At 44.8% G+C, this 15,688-nt stretch overlaps 1 protein-coding gene across 1 annotated transcript in view; it reads right to left on the bottom strand.

The window, feature by feature from the left end:
* The window catches only part of LOC6546950, a 32,771-nt gene that overhangs the window by 10,348 nt on the left and 6,735 nt on the right, over nt 1-15,688 (bottom strand). The window contains exon 2 of the mRNA XM_001974564.3: nt 4,661-5,172. Within this exon, the coding sequence (XP_001974600.2) occupies nt 4,661-5,172 (512 nt within the window). The remainder of the gene's footprint in view (nt 1-4,660; nt 5,173-15,688) is intronic.

Genomic DNA, 15,688 nt, shown 5'->3' with positions numbered 1-15,688 from the left:
GCATTTCACTGGTAATTCCAGCGGGTAAAAGCAGCTGAACAAACAGAAGCTCAGACAAAAAAGATGCCACGACCCACAGACCCAGATATAGATGTACACATAATACACACATAATATTCGAGCCCGAAGGTCATTGCAACCATAACTGAGCCTGGCAGTAAAATATTTTATAATATTTTATGTTTTTTTAAGCGACAAAGAGCTACAGCGCAGTGCCACTGCGAGTGTGAGGGTGAGTGGATGTGTTTGCTTGAGGTCCTTGCTTTTTGTTTGTTGTTCTGAGACTCGAGTGCAAGGGCCTTAAGCTCACACACACACACACACACAAACTTTTCATAGCTGAATGTGAGCAATAAAAAATGAGGAACACATAGAGTTCACAGAAAAATGGGGAACTGGAACACAATGTGTATTACTTTGTTCGCCCAACAATTCCACAATGGAATATAACTCATGCAAAAGCACATTCACTGCCACATTGTGTGTGCCAAATTTTGAGCGAAATTTCAAACGGGTTTCCGACCATAGACCATAGACCATAGACCATAGACCATAGACCAAGGTGAAACTATGCAAAAATTATGATTGTGCAGGAATTATGTGTTTGTTTTGATTAAGCTCGGCAGAGCGTTGCCGCGCATATCCTGCATTATCCTTTTGCCAACCCTCATCACTGGGCAGGCTAAGTTATTTGTTTGTTTTTGTCTCTCTACTTTCAAGCCAAGTGGCTTCCGTTCCATATTGACTTTGGTTTCGGCTCAGCCTTCACTTCTCGGACAAGGACAATTTCAATATTATCTGATTTTAAACTTTGCAAATTAGATGTGCCCATATACACATAGGTATGCGTGTATACGCTGGGCAGCCCTGCACAAACATTTGCGTAACCTTTTTTATCTAAACGACTTATCCAAACCGTAGGGCCGGAGCCGCCAGCGTTAATTTTCATAAAATACCAATTTCGGTGAATTTTTATCTGGCCAAGCATGGGAAAAGTGTTTCAGCTATAGCCATCCGCACTCTCACTCTCGTACAATTATGTTTTCTAATCTGAATTGGGGAACGTTTCCCAGAAAATTATAAATAAATTACCTTCTATCTGAGCGAACGAAGCAGTGGAAGCTGGGCGAACATTTTCGAGTTTTCAGCATTTAAGCTTTCGCATTTTCCATTGTCGGAAGCGTCCCAGAATCTTGGCATGCTGTGAGCACATTTAATTACTGCTACTTTTCTCTATGAAACATCCCAGGGACAGGAGGCGAGTCTAGACATTAAAAACGACAATTTATCTAAAAAGTAATTAAGTGCTCAAGTCACACAGACGGGCGCTGGGCCGCCTGCATAGCAGGAGCAACAGGACAAACATGGGAATCGGCATCGCCGGAGGAAGCGGAATTAAATGGAGTTCGGCTGCAGGTCACGGAGATGGTCAGGGGGTTATGGTAGGAAAGGCCATGGAGAGAAGCAAGTCAACTGAAAGTCGCCGGGCCACATATATATGCGAACCTAAATGGGTTACAGTGGCTGCCCCAAAAGTGCAACACGCAGAGCCAGGAGGTGGGAATCCCTTCAGCACCTTACAGCTTAATCACAATATGTAATACTTTGAAAAGTAATATCCTTGTATGATCTGGCGCATTTATTTAACAAAACCTACTCATCGGTCTGCCAGCCAATAAAAAATTACTTTTCCACTCTTGCATAAGACCATTTTTCAGGTTTTCTTTGCCAAATCCCTTAATATTCTGCTTAAGCTTTCTGTGAACATAACTTTTTGGCAGTCCTTGCTGTGCCATAACTTTCTGCACTGACTGTTGCTGCTGCTCGAGTGGTGATTTAGTTCAATTTATGGGAGCCGGATGCAACGGGCATCACCCTTTGGGTGATGGCTGCCACAGGACACACGTATTTGCTTAGTTTATTTTAAATGCCATTTAAGCTGCTGCTCTCGACTAATACCCTAATGACATATTTTAATGCCCGCCCAGCCACATGCGAGTGTCGTAATTCTTAATTCGAAGTGCCTTTTACCCTTTTTCGCACACATGCACATTGGCGAGTGTGTGTGTGCAAGGACTTCTTGCTGCTCGTGTCATTTGATTTATGGGCTTTAAATTTGCTAGAAACTTCCTTGCTGGCAAAGCAGATTTGTCTGCAATACGCATGAAACTGTTCTTAATTAATAGTATTACTTCAAGGAAAAGTTGTCATCGCTTTTTACGAAGATGCCATTATGTGCACTTAACTTTAAGGCACTTTGCTCATATTAATTCGAAGCCATTCCCGCCTACAAAACCCAACCACTGCGTAATGGTAAGCGACAAAAATTAAAATTGCAGCAAAATTCGAAACAAAGCCGTGCGCTCGAGGAAGCAATTCATTTATTTAATGTTTCCTGCATTTTATTGTCGTCTAAAGCAAATTTACGACTGCGAAGGCGCAGACAAAACAAAGCCCGATTCGCGGAAATGTTTAGTGTGTGTATTCTTCAAGTATAAAAAGGACCTTTTTGCGGGAATGGCAAAGACAAAGGCGAGCAACTGACAAAGCATTTCGATTGCGCATTCTGGCGCAGTGCAGAGCAGTCGCAAATATGGAAATCACATGCCCCTGGTCTGGAGGTGCACGTTTCCTGTCCACTGAACTTGCAACTTGCAGCCCCACACGCACACATCTCCATCCACATTCACATTCACAGACGCATTCGTATCATGCCCGAAGCTCCCTGCTCAAGATTTTAATGCCACACACACACATGCACGACGAGGGCAATGAAATGAAAGTGCATTTCCCATTTAGACGCAGAAGTTGAAGCCCTCAAAGAGCTTTAAGTAGCAGGACACAAATTTGAGTCGTTTTGCAGTACCCCAAACAATTACTAATACCATGAGGAAATCTGCGGAAATTGGGGACTTACAGCCAGTTTGTAAGATTTAAAATGTAGCTTAAATACAATCATACCTACAAATGGTTAACTATTAGCTATTAACTATTAACTACTAATAACTAGTTAGTTATTCTCTGACAAGTGTGTGGCAGCTGGAAAAAGGGGTATCTGATGGTAGTAACACTCTACTCTCTTGTTTTGAATTGAAGCCCAGGACATTTCTCCCCGTGTATTAGCCCAATGCATTCACGTCTCATTGGGAATTTGGCACAGCTCTCTGTTTGCCAATTAAGCAATGAGTGCGTGAAGGGTTTCTCATATGCATACATACACAGCAGTGGCTAATGAATGCATCTGGCGAATTAGTTGGAGCTCCTTTGAGATCGATGCAATTAAAGGGTCGGCTGCCCCAGGCGCATTGCAATGAGAGGGCTAAAACACGATGATAATATTTTGCCAACCCCAAAGAGGCCGTGCAGCACAATTTCCATAATACAAATTGCCGACTTACTAGGCCGAGACCCAAGCCCATTGTGTGGCCCATATAAGCCGGGGCATCCCCACTTGAGCACGCAGCCCGGCAAAGTGCCAACTGGCTAACACACTCGCACACTCGCACACTCGCAGGAGCCTACGAGGACTTAAGTGCTTATTAACTTCCGCACACTTGAAGGCACAATTATGAAATCGTCAATTTAAACCAAACACGCTGCAAACACGCACCGGGGTCATTTGGGATGGGCGGCGGAGCAGCTGGCTGGCCTAATCGAGTGTCCGACTTTTAGGAGGAGGCGGGATAAACACCGCCGTGTCCTCGGGCCCGAGCAGCAAATACACAGAACGTGACGCACACCACGGCGTATGAGTAATAACTCTAGACAAGCGGAAAATTAATACCACTTGAGGCTATGGCATGTCAATGCCGCACACCCCCACACACACCCAGTCTTGGCGAAAGGTGTAATTTGTCTCCCAGTGCCATCCCCTATGGGCCAGAGTGTCTGTGGCTCTGTGTGTTTTCATTGTGCTGCCAAATGACCCACGCAGTCGCTTTGCTCAGACCAAAATGTCCTAAATCTGTGTGCTTACTACCATATTAGTTAGCCCCTGGGCCGAAACGAAGTTCCTGACACAAGTGCCCTCGATAAGCGGAGCGGCTTAATTAAATTCTGTCGCAGTTGGCAGGTGGAAATTGAAAACAAGTCAATATTAGCCGGAACTCGGGTAAATGGCCCAATTTTTAGCTTTTCCTTGCGCAAGAAAATGAAAGTCTAAATATAGGAAGTAAAGTGAAATATGTAAATTGGTCAGGAAGCAATATCAATACTTAAGGCATTTTGGTATTCTCTTAGCTTACCAAATTAAGTGTCCATCATATTTTGAGTGTAATTGAAAATTGCTACCTCAATAAATCGACCAATGATTCAGTAAATCATGAGCTAACATATAGGTATGACTATGCTTTCAAATTCATTTCAAGGGTTCCATTTGATGTGCCCCATTTGAATTTCGGAAAACTTTCATCGCATTGACTCGATGAAATCTGAAGAGAATCGAAAATAAGGCACCTGATCGATCTGGGCCTCATCAATTAACATTGAATGCTTTTCCATTTCCACGAGGACAAAGCCAGGGCAAAGTCAGCCTTACATTGACAAAAGGCACTGGCACAAAAGTCATCATCGTCGCCGTGGTCGTTGTGCGCAGGCAAACAAAGCAACAGTGATGGATTTATTTTTAATAAATTATTAAAACAATACTGGGCGCACTTACCACCCCCTCGCCGATGTGGTGCACGGTGCAGGGAACGTGGGCGGTGGCCCCGATCTGGGTGGTGACCACCGTCGAGTTCTCGGTGCCGAAGTACATGGGCGTGCCGAAGAGGCTCTCCATGCCGCCCTCGATGCCGTTGCTGGCCTCCAGATGGTTCTCCACGGGCTCCGGCCGGTGCACTGGGATGGGATAGGGTCCGGCCGTATCTTTGGCCTGGATCCGGGAGTGGGAGTGCGTCTGAAGCGCCGCTTCCTGCAGGTGTGTGGGCGTCGGCTGGCTGTGGCCATCGATCACATTGGTCGAGTCGAAGCTGGTGATGCTGCTGCCCCCGGCGGACGCGGCACTTTGGGCATACGGCTGTGGCACGGGCACCGGTTCGCCCTCCTTCGACTGTGACATAATTAAATTTTGATTTATATGCCTCACTGATGGCTCGCTAGCCGGATGGCTCGTCGTCATCGTGGCGGGGGCTTCTGTTCTTCCTCCTCCCGGCGATGCGGATGCTGTGTGCTCTGCGGGGGGAGAGACAGAAGAGGAGACGAGGTGGCATTTTAAAATGTGTTAATATATGCGCTGTCCGCCGGCGCCGCAACAGTTTGTCGGATAAGCAATAACAGCGTGAAGTCAATTAATTTGAATGAGCACCCAGCGCGTGCGTATACGTAATATTTTACAACGGATTTTCATTAGCTTGGGCCCTGCGAATCTGCATAAAGTGACAGGACTAATTAAGCCAGCGACCTTATTACACAGAAATATGACGGGTAAATTATATAAAAAGCTTAGCTTAAGTGAAAGGAAAATGAAGTCAAGCCCGAGAAAGTTAATGATAAGTATTTTGTAATAAAATAATTTGTAATTCCATAAACTTTGAATTATTTACATCTAATTTTGTTGGCATATTAGGCCTCGTTTAAGGACCGTCTCCCCTTAAGTCCACAAGTATAAATGCCGTGTGGTACTTATCCTTTTATTTGGTCATGCTTTCGCGCCCACAGACACATAAACATTTGAAACAGGTGAAAGGGCACCCGCAGAAAACCCACCACATAACATACGAGTGTTACGGGTAATTCGAGTTTTGGTTTTATTTGGGCTGCGTAATTTGTGTAAAATTCGTTGGGCCAAAAAAATAATATTTCACAATTAAAGATAATTGCTTTTGGCAAACATGTTTGAGTCTTGTTTAGCAACGGTAATTAGGTTGAATTCAGCATGCTGTAAATTCAATTATGACAATGCATTTGGGCTTGTTTTGGATTTTGATTTTCATTTTGATTTCTTGGCCACAAAATCTGGTGAAATTTTCTGATGTTTGGCTTTCATTTGGCCAGTTCCACGTCCATGGAGACTCGCTTGTCATTGTTCTGTGCGCTCACACCATAAATAATGTATGCCAATCATGGGAAATTTATTATGTTTGGCCTGACGATGATTGAATTTGAAGGCCAGTGCAGTTCAGAGGGCAAAACGCCTGCATTGAGTGCCTTGAATAATGCAAAATTAATTAGTTATGGAATTTGCCATGGGCCAGGTTTGCATCAGACTTGGCCCTTAATTAGCACGTTGCTAAGACGCCAGAAATGCCCATAATCGTATTATTCAAAGAAATTTTATTAGAATCTCTCGCCTTCTGCACTCAAAAGGAATTTCGCTCGAGTCCTTGGCAGATATGTTTGAAAATCAATTTACCCAGCTGCGAGCTGCGATCTGAGCGAACAATCGAGTCAATCAATGCATCTTCTTCTGATTGACACCTTAGAAATCGCCGCATAGCTTCTCCAATTGACATGTGGAGTGTGTTGCCACAGCAATTTGCAATTGCAGCGGTGCGACAGAAGGATTCCATTCCTGATTCTCCAGGTCAACCAGCTCTCGCATCTCGGATTTGCACTTTGCGGTTTCTGTATTGTTGTGCCGTGGCCCTCTGGCCTTATGAATACAAAGGAGCACTCCGGCATCTGTCACACTCAGGACAAGGTTTTTTGCTCTGCCATGCGGCTTAAATTGCGTCCAGGGGCTTAGCCAATCCCTGCTGGCAGTTTGGCCAGGATCTCTAAATTTACAGAAGAAATATTGATCCCAAGTCAATCTGCAGTTGCTTCTACTTCTTTCAATGAAATTTCTCGAAGTGCATTAGCTGGCAGGACTTCACGTCCTGCACGCACAAAACAAACAAATAGGAGCTCGGCGCAATGCGATTGCTATGGCTTCTTCTGTTGCTGCTCATTGGCACGCAGAAGTTGGCCAAAACCGAATCGTGGCATTTTCGTCACGTTCGCACGTGACTGACTGCTTGCGACATGCAGCTTTTCCTCTCCATTTTCCGGGTTTTCCCACTACATACGTAAGCGTAATCGTAATCGCAGTGGTCGCTGGCGGACCGCAAAACAGCTCCTGAACTAGTTGGCAGTTGTTAGAGCTGCTGCGGTGTTCGACCCACTTTCTGGCGTGCAAATTTGCATTCTTTCGATGGCTGGTGCGACTTTGTAATTGAATTTTTCACGGCGGATTGTTGGACTGCATTCGGTTGGCTGTTCGTATTTTTCTTGTTTCCGGCGGTTGGGCTTGGGATTTACAATCGGTGCGCAGTGTGCAGCCGCAGCTAGCTGCGGATTGTCAACAGCAGCATGAAGATGCGCTGGCTGAAAGTGCAGACTCAAACGCAAACCAAGGAACCGCAAACATATTGCACCAAAGCCATGCAGATAGTACAACATTTTCGGTGGGATTTGCCAACTTTTCGTTTGGCGAAACACTCGCAATTTGTGTGTGCGTTCGCTAAAGTTTCGTCCCCGCCCCGCTCCTCCCCGTTGCTCGGCCACCGCGTTTGCTTCAACATTTTAATCAAAAGTTCGCTGCAAGCTGCGTGATTCCCGCTCCGCCCCCCCTTAGCCCTTCCGGCTGTCCCGCTGCTCCACTAATATCAATGATTTCTCATGTGCTCGTGTCGACGCCCCACTGCGGCAGTCGTGGCATATTTATGCTCCTTGTGACATCATGGTTTGACATTAATTAAGTTTGCTTGCGCCACACGGCGTATGCGTGATGTCGAATGAACGACTTCCGAGTCTCGTTTGCAGCAAGCGATGCATTTTTCTTGCGGAGACAAAGAATGATGGGCAATCATCTAAACAAGACTGGCAGTGCTGTTAAAAATAAATGTACTCCTTTGGTTCAAATTTAGCATTAGTTTAAATTGTATTAGCTAAATTGCAGCAGTTGCATTGCCAGTTGGCACATTAATTGGTTTAATGTCTGTGCGTTGTCATCAATTAAATTACAGGCTGCAAAAAAGCATTTACAAATATCATTATGATAATTGTGCGGGCTAGCGACATCCTGTGCTTGAATCATTAATTTCATTTGATTTCATATTTAATGTTACGAACATTGTGTGCATAAATTTCTCTAATTAAAACACAAATAAATGGCGAGTACATTTCCGATTGTCATGCCTTGCAGCCTAATTTATTCCATTTGGATCTAACTAAATTTGCGGTGGCAGTTATTTGCAACAATTGACACAAATGCGGGCCAACTTTCAACGGCCATCGAGTGCACGGGTACAATTGAGCAGAAACAACGAAGCTTGCAACGTTACGAATTGAAAAGTTTTAATTAAATACATGGTCAAATGGTGAAATTTAACAACTGGTATGTGTCTTCCAAGGCCAGCTTCAAAATGTTGGGGCAAAATTTTAAAGCAAACTTTAAGCTTTTGAGACCGACGATGTTGGCAGTTGGGTGCTAGCTTCATTACGAAACTTTTGCGTTTGCGGATGGCTTGGCGCTTTCTGTTTTTATGGCAAATATTGTTTGTTGCCAGAGTCGAAATGTTTGCATTTGACACTTGGCGGTAATTTGTGTGTAAATGCGTCAATGTGGCCCCTGACCTCAAGCCTGGGGCTGGGCGTAGATGTGCCGGGATGAGGGGGGAAACTTCTCGCCCACTCGCAGCCATTTAATTGAAATTCCGGAAAATGGCCCACGCATGCCTGCTTTGTAACTTTGCAACTTCTGGCCCAAAGTTGCGCGTTTGGCCAAGCGAAACGATTCACTTTGCGACTGTCATAATTTTGATGGTCGCAAGTGTAAAATCAGATAAGTGCGCCACACACTTGCCGCCGACTATTCGCCCATTTATTTTCCAATAAAGCCCTCGACAGGGGCGTGGCAATCATTAATGTCGCGACTCCCGGACTCAGGATCCTGGATCCAGGATCCAGCATCCAACCCCAAGCAGCTCTCGTAAAAAGGCATTAAGAGCAAAAGTAAAGTGCCTATTTAAGTTGAGTCATAAAATTGCCTTTCTATCTGGCCGAGCAGCGAAGGCGAAAAGGAAATGGCAGATGCTAGGCAGAGAAGCAGCCATTTTTGGGTAGACTCTAGGGCTGAGAATTCTAATTTTATTTATTTTATTTCAATTCGTGTCTAAGTGCTCAAGTTCGGGTTTTCTTTTGTGGGCTCCCGGAATAAACTAGCAAGTTTTAAATAGTTGAAGTCTTAGGGGAAGGTCTTGTTGTCAGGCACTGATGAATTACTGAAAGTATCTATTTAAGCCGCGATTTCAACCGCACTTAAAGCCTCAATAAATTACATCCGCATTGTACACATACACATATAACCGCAGTGGATTCATAAATTGCGACAGCAGAATAAATAAGGTACAAATTCGCCCCAGCGGGTATTGTATGAGTATCTGCGAAATCCTTGATCCACAGCCTTGTGAAATCAAACGGAAAGGCGGCAAACAGGAAAGAATTCATATAAAAGAGCATAAGTTAAGTGAGGGGGAATGCTTTTCATGCATAATGAAGATTTATACATGGAGGAGGCCCGACATTAGGGGCTTTGCCAAATTGCAAGCACGTGCGAATTAGAATGGAAATGCGGTTGAAACCTAAGCCAAGAGTCCACGGCTCGGTGGGCACTTTGAATAGTCGAACCTTTTGGCCCTCCAATAAATGTTTAGTATCTCTGGCAGCGGCGGGAATGTGGCGAGTACATAAAATTAAATTGTCAACTTCCGTAATGCGGGGGCATAAACAGAAAACCACTCCCCATCTCACTGAAGCGTTCGCCGGCTGACCGAAGTGGCATCAAAGTGAAAATATTATTAAACGAAACGAAAAATAAAGCAAAGCACCCGACACCAGTGCCCCAAAATCGGAGACAAAGCGGCCGGAGATGAAGGACATGGCTGCCTTCAGTTGCCCAGAGAAGGCAACTTTTTGGCAGTCCACTTATTTCGGGCGACCAGACACACTTGACAGTTTCCACAAAGCAACCGACGGCGCCTGAAGCCCGGAGTCGCAATATAAACTTCGGCCTGTGCCGGATGTGGCAAATTTGGTGGCACTACATGGGACCGAAAACAGCAGAACCGAGTGTAATCAAAATCGGAATTGAGCTTAGCTACCCTCGATTCCCGCAATTGGCAAGGGATGTTGTATGCACATGAGGTGGATGGGATTTTTACAGGAAGTCAAGTCGAAAAAGACGAGGCTGTGAAAGGAATAGGATTTTATGGTCACTTGGCCTGGCCACTTAGTTTTGCGTAAAGGAAAGGTTATAAGTGCACTAGAAGTGGAGTGGAAAATGCTTTAACACAATGAATTTTCAATACTACAAATATGCAACTATAATCCATGCCAAACGAAAGTAGAGTGATTAGCCATATTTTTTATACAGGCCAGCTTACAGTTAGTAATTGAAAGGAAATCTGTATAAGTGTCAACCTGCTTCCATGTATCCCCTTGCCGCTAAGATCCTGCCACCTTCGGCACTTAACAGCGACTTGACAGCGGCGTCACATTTAATGCCCTTGACGTCGTCTATTTAAGTTCAATTTATTTGCGCCCAGGCGGCTAAGCGAATGCCATTGATCGATTCTCGGCAAATGTCCGCTGCCAGGCAGTGAAAAGCTGCACAAGCGTGTATCCTGGCGGTCCCTTTTGGCCCGCCCCCCTGGCCCGCCCCTTTTGGCATCACCCATCCGCCATCCGCCGCGTTGACACTGGCGTTGACTTTGCCGAGATTGGGCAAATCTGGGCGACGGGCTGCCTTTTATGTGGCTCCTTTACATTTTTCGCCTGCGAATGTTTTCTGTGTGCTGTCACATTTGTCCCTTATCCGTTTTATGCCGCTGACATTTCTCACTAAGCCCAAATAGAAAACGGGCTTAGGGCCCGTCCGGGAAATATGTCCGCAAAAGGACATAGAGGATATATCGAATTTTAAATATTTGCTTGATTTGTTTGTGGCCATAATGCCATCAGGTGAACTGCCTCTGATTTCGGTCGGCTGGCGCACTTTGTGGCAATTAAACAAGCTCTCTGCCACAAATTGAATCCTGCGGTTCGACTGCTTCACCTCTATGGAAAGCTTTCAAAGTGCTACGTCCCAATGATGACTCCATCGATTTCCGCTGACCATAATTGTTGAGGTCCACATTGTGCCTGGGCGAAACCAAAGTTTCCATACCAGTCAGCAAACTAAATCTCTTCGGGAAATGTTGAGGCATTCTGGTGCACTCAATGGAAAGCAATGTATTCCGTATGTTTGCTTATTCCATAATACACGCTCGATTAAATTGTTACTGCTAATGGAAATCTAATCTGTTCCGAGAATATGCAAAGCCACAGGGATGTGAAGTTCCGAAATAATTCACTGATACATCTTGCCAACACAGAAAACGTCTCCTAGCAACTTAAAACCTGTCCGTCTGTGCACTTGAATTACTCAAACAACAGCTGCAATGACCGAAAAGTTTACCACACCGACACACACTGCGTATACGTAATGCCAGTTTACCGAGCTCAAGCTCAAAGTTTCGGCTTGTGCAGCTTGCAGCGTGCAGCTTGTTGTGCCTGTACTGCACTGTTTAAATGTACTTTTCAGCTATTATTTAAACAAATTGACTTTAATTCGGCAGCAGGCGAGTTGCACAGTGCATGATTTCCGACCATTAAAACCTGTCGACTGGCAACCGACTGACAGGTGCCCTAGGATTGGGGCTCATAGTTGAAATGTTGAATTCGAGCAGTTCGTGCCACATAAACTAATTGCAGTTGAGTGCGGAAGTTGCTGCAGCAATCATTTCAGCTTAAGACGAAACTTTCAGTGGTTGCGCACATGAAATGTTGGGGGAAACACCCGTCCTGCGATTCCGATTCACGAAAGGTGCACATGGGATAATATTTCAGCAAATATTTATCGAGTATGCAGAAACAACTGGTGAGTAAGGTTTTTAAACAATCTTAAGCTACAAGTATAATAAAAAATGTCGACTGAATTATTTATATAGTTGTGTATTTGTAAAGCCAATATAGCAGTTTCCTTGTTCCCTCTCCGTTCTTGGTAAGTTGCAAACTATTGGCAATTGTTCAGAATGCGGCAACAGCACAATCACATGAGGAAAACATTTCATTTTGCGAGGGAAAAGTTTCTCGACCAGTGGCCATTGTTGGTTGCTTTCAGCAACTCGATGGCGACTTATTTAATTTGTTTCGCTGCCACATGCAACGTGCACCTGCAACTAAGCAAGCTTTGTTGGCTCTTCAAGAGCGGTGGTACCCCTGATTGAATGCACTTCGGATGGCTTAATTACCAAATCAGTTGATAGCCGGGATTTATGGGGCTTAAGTCTATCGTGCCATAAATCGTTGCTCTGCTTAATGACTTATAATTCATAATGGCTGCAAATTTATTGATTTTAAACTTCATATAAATCAATTAATCGAATTGCGCAAATGAAATTGAGACGTTGGGGGAAACGGGCAACTATCTGCCACAAAATGTAGGCACTTCAGTAGGCCAAGGACAACAGCTGCGGATCGCCGAGGGTTTTAACCCACTTGGGCCCAAAACTTTTCCACTTTCCTGTTTACGGCCACGCCCCCAATGGCTTCTATGCAAATGCCCGGAGTACAGCCCCCCACCCCGAAACGCTGCCACGGAAAGTGAGGCTGCAGCTTGGAAAATTGAGAAAATTAATTTCATTTCAAGATTTACTTCTTTGAAATTCTATTTGCGTGGCAGAGCCGCATCTCCCTTCCATCTCCACCCATCTCCATCCCACCCGGCGGCCATGTACGACAACATTTCAACAAGAAAAAACATTTTTTGTTGCTGCCACTGCTATTTGTGACTGGGCCGCGTGGCATAAATTTATGAACGGCAAAACATTTCCACATGCTGCTGCGCTGCTTCTGCTCCTGATTCCGCCTTTCGGCATGCCGGCAAATCTGCGGCAGCAGCAGGAAATATTCAATCTATGCGGCATGTAGGAGCAAAATCTGACTCCGAGCCCATTGTTAAAGCCAAGTCAACTGGGTAAATGCAAAGCAGGGCAAATGAGCGGGCTTTCCATGCCCTCGCATGCAGGGTATGCGGATATTTGGCTGCCGTTTGTGTTTAATTTGCAGGCATCAAAAGTTAAAGCTACTTTAATGATGCAGAAGCGATTTAGCAGCTGTTTAGATATTCAAACTAATCCATATTTAAATTGTGGCAACTTTATAGATCAATTCTCATGATTTGATTTGCCATTGGCTTAAATGCATAACAGCTTTAATTTATATAATGTGCTACTGTGTATTATTATAATTACTCTAAGCTTTGATATATTATACAACAAACCTGTTTAGCTTGCCGTAAGCCAATCAGGCGGGAATAGATGGAAAGGGGATTGCCAGTAGCCGTTGCGAAACTAGAATTTCTTGCGAATTTCGGGTTGTTGCTGGTATCTCGCCAGCTCCTTTGATACTCGGTTACACAGTATCTAATGACAGCATTCGTTGGCCCAGTCGCTGTCTTGCTGTCATCATCATACTTGCCCTGCTCCTTGTACTTGTGCTCGATGCCATTCCCACCAACCCTCAGTTTTTCTCGGGGAGAACTTCTTCACCACCGCCGCATTGTGACAGTATCATTAGGCAGTCGCTGGCGGCTCTGTGTTAAGCGTTATCATTTGTCCTTGAGCTGGTTCAAATGTGGCCCTCGCCGGGTTTCGGGTTCTGCGGCGGAATCGTGCAAATTGTGCCCCAAAGATTAAAGGCAACAATGGCAACCACATCCTAGTCAATACACCCCTCCAACCATCACAAGCCCCACCATCTTGTTGTTTCTTAATTTTTGCTTAGCTGGCAGCCGGCGAAATGTTATCTCTGTTCATAATTCGGATGTTGTGTTGGTGCGTCACTCGAGTGAAATTTAAGCGCCCAGTCATAAATTATATTTCGCTTCGACTTTCGCCGGAGCACACAAATATTTGCATACTCTTCCTGGAGGGGGCGTGGCCGGGGCTAACCGGTCTCAATACGTTCCAGACCATAATCAGAAATCTGCGGCAGCAAGTCGCTTCAAATGTTGCGTCACTGAGCCACCGAATTACCCAGATACTCAGCCACTGAGCCACGGAACGCCCACGCACTCACAAATGTTCATTGCCAATAATTTCGACGGCAATTTTCATAAATTAGCCTCTTGTCTCTCCCTGGCTTCCCTTTTGGCCAGCAGCCACCAAAAACTGTCAACTACTTGAGCTGTAATCCAAATTGTTACGCAACGCTAGACTTAAACACACTTATTTATGCAAATACAGTGGAGAGTCGGTGGGGCGACTGTGCAGTAACTTAAAATCAAATTAAGTTAACTGTAAGTTAGCACTACAAATGTACCTTTGTCGTTTTCCAAAACTTGCCCCACGAAAACGAAATGCCCCTCAGCAAATGGGAACTTAGCTACAAATGATTTATACTTGTTAGCGCATTACTACTGTAACCACCACCTCTTGCGCAACTCATGTGGCAAAATTTATTGAGCTTTAAACTTTAATTTATATGACACACCCACTTTAAAGCCGGGCCAACAAGGGTTAAAGCCGCACTGCCAGTGAAAGTGTAAATTATCACGGTAATTAAGTAGGACTCACGCACACACACATGCACAGCTTGTTTTCCGACCCCCACCCTACTCCTTGGCTGTATGTTCAGTCGTTTGGCTTTAGGACGCTTTGCGCGGCTCATAAATTTATAATTTAATGGAAAACCCACAAAGACCAACCGCAACCTCAGCCCGCAGCCAAGTCCTCCAAGTATGCGAGCGAAAGTTTAATTTGAATTCGAAGTTGGCGAAAAAATAATTAAGCTATCGAATCTTCGAGGGTGGTTACAACTGTAGTAGCAGTTGGTAGAAGTAGTAATAAATGTAGTAAACAGGCGAATAAAACGGAGTAGTTATTACTTCACAAAACCCCATAAAAGATAAATATTATTTAGCCAAAGATTATTGTATACTTTTGGTCATAGACAAAGCATTTAACCTAACTGACTCTAAAGTATGGTGTTATTTATTTGCCATTAAATTTGCGAGTTCCCCGTTTGAATTGACCCTCGTTCAGCTGGCTGACCCCATCGCCGGATGTCCTTGACAACTAAACCAACCGCGTGTCCGGCAATTTGCCGCGTCCCCCTTTTTTCAGGGGGTAGAAAAAAGTTGGGGGATTGGGAAATTAATTACCGCATCATGGCGCGAAAATGGCTGCGCTAGGCTAATGCCTCAAAAGTCATGTCCAACTTTGTGTGCGCTCCGCGATGTGCCAACTAAAAAGTTTCTAATTACGACCCTGAAACCCGGCTAAAACCCACCTTACCACCCCCAATTTGGTGTTTTTATATGCCCCGTTGATGTTGATGTTTAAGTTTTTAATAACATTTGCCACGGTGTTCCGTGTTCCGTGTTCCGTTTTCCGTGTTAGACGCTCTGTGTGCTTCGCTTTTCCGGGATCTGCGACGAGTTGGGGAAGGACTAAGGAGCATGTTAATACAGCCAGCTGGCAGGCATGGAAGCCATGTAAATGGTAATTACACTTAAAGCCATAATCCAGCTTTATGCCTAAGACTCGCGCCTCCGCTGCTAAGCTCCGGCTCGAAGGATTACGGCGGAGAATTATGGACCCCTGGGTGTGGGGATGCGTATTGCTTTTTTAGCCAGCGCGGCTCGATTTAATTTCGCCGACTTTGG

This window comes from Drosophila erecta, unplaced genomic scaffold, assembly GCF_003286155.1.
Source record: "Drosophila erecta strain 14021-0224.00,06,07 unplaced genomic scaffold, DereRS2 tig00000092-arrow-pilon, whole genome shotgun sequence".
Lineage (NCBI taxonomy): Eukaryota > Metazoa > Arthropoda > Insecta > Diptera > Drosophilidae > Drosophila > Drosophila erecta.
This window is presented reverse-complemented; position numbering and strand designations above follow the sequence as displayed.